The following is an 8,826-nucleotide window of genomic DNA, read 5'->3' as shown; positions in this document are numbered from 1 at the left end:
GGCGTTGACGTAATCAGGGGAACGCTGTCAAAGGTCATCGCGAGCCGGCGAACTTCCTTTACGGCGGGTGGCGGCCATTGAGCAGCAGGAAAGGAGCGGGTAAATTTACCCATTTCAATCCCATTCCATCCTCCGTCTGGGCGCATCGCAGCTTTCCCATTTTAGCCGCTACTGAAACAAATTGTTCTTCTTTGAGGGGCCAAGGTCTTATTTTTGAATTCAAAGGTTTATTTGGGAGCTGCGGTGGCTCCAGGCCTTCAGCCCCGAGTGTGCAAACTGCCCGCTTTCCCCTGACTGTGGAGCCGACCCTGCAGCGGATGCAGTTGCAGAGTCTGTTCCGGGCAAATCGCCACTTCTCACCGCCAAGACATCCCAGACAGGCCTCAGCCGTCACAATCCCAGCTTTACATTCATATTCATCCGTACACGGAGAAAATGCAATCGTGGTCTGGGGCATGGTTATGTACTGTAATTGTGAAAAGACTTGCACCCCAATGAAGCTCGACTGTCGTGGGGAAGTTACATGCATTACAGAATCCAGCATTGCATTCAGATCAGTGGCAGTTTTGTGGAAGGAAAGAACTTGCATTTATGTTTCACTGATAGGGTTGCTCAAAGTGTTTCACAGTCAGTGAATTACTTTTGAAATGCAATCACTGTTGTGTAGGCAAACTAAGAAAGAGCAAGGCCCCACACGCCAGAAATGAGATTAATAACTGATTACAACTGTATTTGGTGGTGGTGGTTGCAAGGTGAATGCTGGTCACCACACTGGAAGAGCTTTCTGCTCTTTCAAAGTGCATTTGTATTGATGTGCTACCTTTGTGACATAATCTACCTTGTTCTTACAGAAATGGGAAAGTTTATGAAACCTGGGAAGGTGGTTCTGGTGCTGGCCGGACGCTACGCTGGACGCAAAGGTGTCATTGTAAAGGTACAGTTCTTCTAATTATGATTGTTGGTAAAATATATTATAAATGTAGCTTTTAATGAAAGTTGGACAGGAATCTCTTTAGTGAAGAGATAAATGCACTCTGAGCGACATCCGGCTGTAAGGCATTGAGACTCCGTTTAAAACACTTGTGCTTTACCTAGAAACCTCTTTGTAGCAGAATATCTCCAGATGCTTCATGGGGTTTTGGATACTGGCTTTTTTTTTGATGGAAGCTAAATAAGGTGGCTTCATTGTTACTACTGTTAAACTGGAGAAGCTTCCGAGTCGATGTCCTGAGTGCAGCAACATTTGTGAAGGCGAGGGTCCCAGCACAATGAAGTTGGGTATTTGGTCCTGCTTCGATATGTGTGCTTTGCCCTTGGATAATGTCGCACAAGGTGGCATGGAGTTGAAATGGGATGAGGATGGAAGTTTGGGCACGTGTGACATGTTCAAGTTGGTACAGGAGGAGAAACGATTGTAGTTGTGCTGGCTTCATTGGGACAGGTGGGTGTGGGACCAACATTGAACAGTGCCAAGGCAGTGAACCACAGTTGAAGGATGGAGATTGGTGAACTAATGAGGCTATGGAGAGATAACAACAAATATTGTGGGGGGGGGACACAATTGTAAGAATGTTCATGACTTTAACCAGGGCAGTCTATCCATCAATCATTTTATCTGCGAGAATTGGTTGCGGGGAGGGGGAGAGAGATGTTGGGGAAGAAGACTTCTATTTATAATAGTGCATTATTATGTCGTTTCGACTTCACACAGATGAATTACTTTGGTATATACTGATTGTTCTTGCGGGAATAAAGTGTAATGGCAACTATTGGATAGAAGATCCCAGACATGGCAATGAAATGGATGACCTGTTGATCGATTTTACTTTTTTTTGTTTGAAGAGAAATATTGGTCAGTGTACTGGGGGGGAATCTCTGTTTCTACTTAAATGCAGTGGGATCTTTAAGATCAGTTTGAGAACCCTAACAATGGCAGTGTTCTGTCATTGCTGTATTGGAAGTCAGCTTGTATTATGTGCTTGAGCAGTAGAACCCATAACCTTCTAACTGGAGGTGACAAATGCCAAGTCCTGGAGTGGGTCTTGCATCTGGAGTGCTAGCAACTGAGCAGAAAACTAGCACAATTGCCAGTTGTACACTGAGTGTGGCAACTAGATTTTTGATATTGGCTACTTCAATATTGTCGTACCATGACTGAAATATTGTGCTTTATCTTGTAGAACATTGATGATGGGACCTCTGATAGACCTTACAGTCATGCCCTGGTTGCTGGTATAGATCGTTATCCTCGTAAAGTGACTGCCAAAATGGGTAAGAAGAAGGTGGCCAAGAGGTCCAAGATAAAGTCCTTTGTGAAAGTGTACAACTACAACCACCTGATGCCAACCAGGTAAGTGTTGGAACATATATCAGTGTCAAGATACAGCAAATACTATAGGCCCTGACAACATCCTGACTGTATTACTGAAAACTTATGCTCCAGAACTGGCTGTGCCCTTAGCCAAGCTGTTCCAGTACAGCTACGGCACAGGCACCTACCTGATGATGTGAAAAATTGCCTAGGTATGTCCTATCCACAGTAAGCAGGACAAATCCAATCCAGCTACTTACCGGTAATTAGTCTACTCTCAAGTCATCAACAAAGTGATGGAAGGTGTCGTTAACAGTGCTATCGGGCAGCTCTTACCCAGCAATAACCTGCTCACTGTCACTCAGTTTGGGTTCTGCAAGGGCCTATCAGCTCCAGACCTCATTACAACCTTGGTCCAAACATGAACAAAAGAGCTGAATTCCAGAGGTGAGGTGAGAGTAACTGCCCTTGACATCAAGACATCATTTGATGAGTGAGGCATCAAGGAGTCCTGGCAAAATGGAAGTCAATGGGAATCGGGGAAAACTCTCCACTGGTTGGAGTCATACTTAGCACAACGGAAGATCATTCTGGTTATTGATGCCAATCATCGCAGCCCTCGGACATCTCTGCATGAGTTCTTCAGGGTAGTGTCCCAGGCCCAACCATCTTCAGCTGCTTCATCAATGACCTTCCCTTCAACATAAGTTCAGAAGTGGGGAGGTTTGCTGGATTGCAGTGTTCAGTGCCATTCACAACTCCTTGGATACCGAAGCAGTCCATGTCAGGCAATGATTATCTCCAATAGAAGAGAATCTTAACTACCTCCCCTTGACATTCAATGACATTGTCATCACTGAATCCCCCACCATCTACATCCTAGGACTTACTGTTGATCAGAAACGTAACTGCCACAGCCATATAAATACTGTGGCTACAAGAGCAGGTCAGAGGCTAGGAAGTGAGTAACTCAACTCCTGACTCCCAAAAACCTGTGCACCATCTACAAGGCACAATTCAGGAGTGTTAGTGGAATTTCTGCCACTTGCCTGGATGAGTGCACATCCAAATTCGACACCATCCAAGACAAAGCAGCCTTCTTCACCGGCACTGCATTCCCCCCCACAATCAGCTAAAACATTCATTCCCTCCGCCAACCGCATACTGTGGCTGCTGTGTGTGCCATCTACAAGATGTACTGCAGCAACTCACCAAGGCTCCTTTGACAGCACCTTTCAAACTCACGACCTGTACCACCTAGAAGGACAAGTGTGACAGATGCATGGAAACATCATTAGCTGCAAATTCGCCTCAAAGCCATACACCATCCTGACTTGAAACTATATCGCCGTTCCTTCACTATCACTGGGTCAAAAACCTGGAACTCTCTCCCTACCATCACTGGGTGTATCTACACTGCATGAACTGCAGCAGTTCAAGAAGGCAGCTGACCACCATCTTCTCACGGGCAGTAAATGCTGGCCTTGCCAGTGACGTTCACATCCCAAGAACAAATCATATAAGTTTATCTCTTGCTGCAGTCATGTGTTTAGAAGTGCCAAGGGCTAGAAGATCACTCCTATATGGAAGGCCTTGAATGTAGGTGGCAAATGACCTGATTTCAAGTTTGGAGACTGCACTTTCATTATAAAAGTTCCTTGTCTGTGATGTACTTTGAATGTTTTTGCAGAACTTAATTTGTGTATTTAGGTGATTTTAACCAGAGTGTCAGTAATGAATTGCTGGATAAGAACCTTTCAAATCCAGCACCTGCTTTGTAAAACCCACTGTACAAGGGTAAATTGTGTGCTGGATTTTCCCTTTTTATTTGGTATTTTTGGAATTTTATTTGCCATTCCGCAGGGTTATCTTGGGAGCTTCGGTGCTTATTGTGTCACTGCATGGCGTGGAAAACCTAGCTTAGTATAGGGTGATGAATAAAAAGTAGAAGGTGGTGCCCCATGTGGTCCACTGTCTTTGCTGCATGTATGTGCCAGGTGAAGAGAGGAATGTGAATTGTTGGTTAGCCTCAGTTTCTCTTTATTTTCCTTGACCTACCCTGTTCTCTTCCCAACAGTTTGGTGCTCCCTGTCTAAAATCTGTAGATGGTGGCCCTGATTGAGGAAGTTATTCCATTGGGCACTCATAAATTTTGTACCTGCCCAGTGGACGGTTTTGGTACTGAGAAAAGACAGTTTACCAAAATGTTGCTCGTATCCCTAGCGTTTAGTATGAGAGGTGGTGTTGGGACTGGAATGTATATCACTCCTCTCTTTTGCAAAAGGTGAGAGGATGAGTAGACAGACTGTTCCACATGAATTGAAAAATACAGGATTCAGTATAAAGTACCTGTCTACTTTTATGGAGAATTGAAATGTCGACTTGAGTTGAAGCTTGACTGTCTAATTAGTTGTGGCCTGATGGTGTGGAATGTTGTGAAGATTGTTCACAGTGTGACTGGAGCTGAAAAGCAGGTTGTATCAAATATTTGGAGCATTAAATTAACCTAAATGTTACTGCCCAATTTGACTTGGACTGCTGCAGTTGTAAAATGCTTCCTGCTTCAAGCGCTTATAAACATGCTGTGAAAGTAATGAACATTTGGTTCCTCTGTTCAATATCTTCAAAATCTTCAAAAATGAAAGATGTTCTGGTTAAGAACTTAACTGCAAGTGTCCTTTGGATTTTAGCAGTTGCATAATTTGCTGTGTAAAGTGCAACCTTCATTTGAAGATTAAGAACTAATTTGACTGATTCAAATAAGTCTATTACCTGCGTCCCTCCTCCTCATTGAATTTGGTGGACAATATAAGAGGTTAATGTTGGGAAATTAAACACTTTCCACATTAATACTTAGTCCATAATTGAACCTAAAGGTATTGCATTTTTTTTTGCAGGGGGGAATGAAAACCATTAGAGACAAACTACCAACTACAGAAACATCACATTATATGCAGAACATGGTTCTAGGGTGGAGAAGACAGAGGTTCAAACATTGAGTCTGTTGGAAGCTTTTTTGTTCCCCTTTCCAGGATGTAAGACTGCTTGGTTGGTAACTGTCCTCAGCTGACAGCTGCCCTCTGGTACCTTGTCAGTGATAGTTGACTGGTTCAGTCAAGCCTAATTTTGTCTTAACCCCAACATCCTCACATAGATCTGGTCAGATAACTGGTGCAGAAACAGCAGCCACTACTTCTCGTTCAAGAGCTCTTGGTCAGATGTAGTACAGTGAGTGCACTGGGCTCTCGAGTGCCTTACCCAGTTCAAGTATTGTATAACTGAACTATAAATGTAGTTGAAAGTCCCTGATTTCATCAGTGTTGAGGTTATTTGTGTTTAGCTGGGGCAGAAGTTGGACTTGACACCTCCTGGGCGAGAACGGGGGACAACAGCTGGTGTTCCTGCACCTTTTAGCCAGCCAGAAACTCCCACTGGTTGTGTATATGGATGCTGGGTTTTAAGACACTATCAGATTTGACTGATAGCCTGTCAACAGCCAGTGACCAGTGGGCATGCCAGCAGTGGAGGGCTGCCAAAACAGGGAGTTCTGGAAAAGGGGAAAATGTGGTTTTCAAAGTAAAAGCTTTTTGCTGACTCGATGTTTGAGCCTCTAGGCTTCTCATCCCTAGAACCAATTTCTGTCTATATGATCCAGTAGTTGGTCACTTGTGTCTAATTTTCAATTTTCCTCATTTGGAATGCCTTTAAGTTCAATTAATAAAATTCAGTTTAATTAGTTAATTGTCATGAGATTTGTGTACATCTGTTTTTCTTTTACATTGGTCATGGGTTGTGGGCAGTTCTGGTACAATAATATTTATTGCTAAACCCAGTTGCACTGAGAAAGTACTGTTGACCTATTGCCTTAATTCGCAACAGACATTATAGTATATATGAACCTATATTTTTCCTGCTGAATTTTGCAAATGTCTCTCCTCCACATGGTGTTGATTCCACAAATGCTAGTCCTCTGCCAGTACCTCACCCAAGTGGTCAAATCTATTTGTAAGCTTAGGCAACAAATGTTGATCAAGAGGACAAAGCAGCCTGCTTGATTAGCAGCCCACCCACAAAAAATTCACTCCCTCCACCACTGACAGTGTCAGCAGTGGGTATCATCTACAAGATGCACTGCAGCAATGCATCAAGGCTCCTTAGACGGCACCTTCCAAACCCGCAACCTCTACCACCTGGAAGGACAAGGGTGGCAGATGCATGGGAACACCACCATTTGCAATTTCCCCTCCAAGCCACACACCATCCTGACTTGGAACTATATCGCTGTCCCTTCACTTTTGCTGGGTCAAAATCCTACAACTCCCTTCCTAACAGCACTGTGGGTGTACCTATCCCACATGGACTGCAGTGGTTCAAGAAGGCAGCTCACCACCTTCTCAAGGGCAATTAGGGATGGGCAATAAATGCTGGCCTAGTCAGCGACACCCACATCCCATGAATGAGTTTAAAAAAAACTTGACCCTGCAGAAGGATGGAAAACATACTTACAGCAGATGCCTCCCTAACCCAAGTGCACTGGGGCCATTTTTAACATACTTGCTGTGCTGCAGCTTCTGGCTTTTTCAGATCAGATCAATCTTCTTTGTGAGAATTCTGAAGAACTAGATATGTGAAATTAAAAGCAAAATACTGCGGATGCTGGAAATCTGAAACAAACAAGAAATGCTGGAATCACTCAGCAGGTCTGGCAGCATCTGTGGAAAGAGAAGCAGAGTTAACGTTTCGGGTCAGTGACCCTTCTTCGGAACTGACAACTAATATTTGTCAGTTCCGAAGAAGGGTCACTGACCCGAAACGTTAACTCTGCTTCTCTTTCCACAGATGCTGCCAGACCTGCTGAGTGATTCCAGCATTTCTTGTTTTTGTATGTGAAATTAAATGTCAGCTGTTAGTACAAGATGAATTCAAAGTAGTCGAAGACAACTGTTTGTAATCAGTGTTGGTAAATGAGCAGTTTTTCCTTTTACTGGACTTCTATTTTTTTCTTTATTTCCAGATACTCAGTTGACATTCCCCTGGATAAGACCATTGTAAACAAGGATGTTTTTAGGGATCCTGCTTTGAAGCGCAAAGCCAGGCGGGAAGCCAAAGTAAAGTTTGAGGAAAGGTATGAATCAAATGTAGATTCAAGACACGGTTTTGCAGGGGTGTCAAATGAGATGGAGATCATTTTGAAGAAACTTTACCTTTTATAAAAAGAATAATATAACTGTACTTGGACCTTGTTCGTTTTACTTACTCCCACTGTACTTTGGAGGTGGCAGCAGGTTTACGATCAAAACTGTATTTAAGGCTAACTTTGCTGATGAAAGTGTTCATACCCAAGAAGATGTCTATGGAGTGAATATCTTTGACCTATATTTAAACAGAGAATGATCTATGTTTAAAAGCAAGGCTGTTGACTAACAGATGTGACATCTTAAAGAGATTGTAGTTATTTTTAAAAATGCACACCAGCAAGAAAGTCGCACTCTAACCTAATAGCTATGTGATTTTCCTAAAAATATGGACTGCAGTGGCTCTGCTTTGCAGGGTTCCCTGTGTTCAGATTATCACGCTCCATAACATCTAGCAGTTGGAACATTCCTCTTAAATGTAGTCTATTGACTTTTTGGTTTTAACCAAATTCAAGGTACTCAACCAGTGATTTCCAGAACCATCTGTCAGGTAGTTCAAACAGAATGGTAGATGCTGTATTTACCTCTGACCCATGGTCCATGAAATGTTTAAATGTAATCTTCCCAAATTCAACTTTGTCTGTCTTGCCATGGTATCTTCTGAATGGGTAAATGTGAAGAACAAACTGCAATAACTTTCTCCCGAGGTTTGACCTTCATTTGAGATATCCCTAGCTGGTATTATTAAGAGTACGCAGCGGGCTCTGTTACCTTGTCACTCCTTCCATGAATCTACTACTGATCATTTATGGGTTATACTTGGTGGTATTGTGAAAATAGAATTGTAAGTTGTCTCTAACATCTGAGGAGATGTTAACTTATATATACAATTTTGTTTTTCTACAGGTACAAGACAGGAAAGAATAAATGGTTTTTCCAGAAGCTCCGATTCTAAATTGTATTTCAATATAAATAAATATTCATTTAAAATGTTTTGAATATTAGTGTGATATGTGACTAAATTACATTGCCTGAATAATAGAATTGTGTTGATTTGAAGTGTTCAGTATTGCTGTATATCTGGCAAAAACTTGCACGTTGTAGAGGCCTATCCTGTTTTTCCAAATTTGATCCATTTGAATTTGAACCCATGTTTAACCTGACTAAATGTAGTCAAAACAGCCTTGTTAGCATGATTTTGCTTTATATGTTTGAGTTGAAGAATAAAGGTAAACTAGAAGGCCTAACTGCAGTAAATCAGCACAATGGTGCCAAGTCCAGAAATAAAAAAATGTTTTCTGTTTGGAGAAAAAAAATTGGAGCAGGAAATTATGGAAAGGAGTTTTTTTTTCACAAATAAACCTTTAAGTTTGTAGCTAC

The 8,826-nt window shown here is 42.3% G+C and overlaps 1 protein-coding gene across 1 annotated transcript; it reads left to right on the top strand.

Annotated features, from left to right (window-relative positions):
- On the top strand, window positions 1-8,445 carry rpl27 (ribosomal protein L27). The gene is made up of 5 exons (XM_068013387.1): window positions 1-99; window positions 852-934; window positions 2,181-2,350; window positions 7,326-7,436; window positions 8,353-8,445. Exons 2-5 carry the CDS (start codon window positions 854-856, stop codon window positions 8,399-8,401), a joined length of 411 nt encoding a protein of 136 aa, XP_067869488.1. The 5' UTR covers window positions 1-99; window positions 852-853; the 3' UTR covers window positions 8,402-8,445.
- The last annotated feature ends 381 nt before the right edge of the window (window positions 8,446-8,826 follow it).

The sequence above is a fragment of the Heterodontus francisci genome, chromosome 33 (genome assembly GCF_036365525.1).
Source record: "Heterodontus francisci isolate sHetFra1 chromosome 33, sHetFra1.hap1, whole genome shotgun sequence".
NCBI lineage: Eukaryota > Metazoa > Chordata > Chondrichthyes > Heterodontiformes > Heterodontidae > Heterodontus > Heterodontus francisci.
This window is presented reverse-complemented; position numbering and strand designations above follow the sequence as displayed.

What these genes read in the sequence shown, in the direction of transcription:
- rpl27 (XM_068013387.1), top strand. Translation starts at nt 854, where the DNA reads ATGGGAAAGTTTATGAAACCTGGGAAGGTGGTTCTGGTGCTGGCCGGA. An exon ending in GCAAAGGTGTCATTGTAAAG is followed by an intron (nt 935 to 2,180) that starts GTACAGTTCTTC and finishes TTTATCTTGTAG; the next exon opens with AACATTGATGATGGGACCTC. An exon ending in AAAGTAAAGTTTGAGGAAAG is followed by an intron (nt 7,437 to 8,352) that starts GTATGAATCAAA and finishes GTTTTTCTACAG; the next exon opens with GTACAAGACAGGAAAGAATA.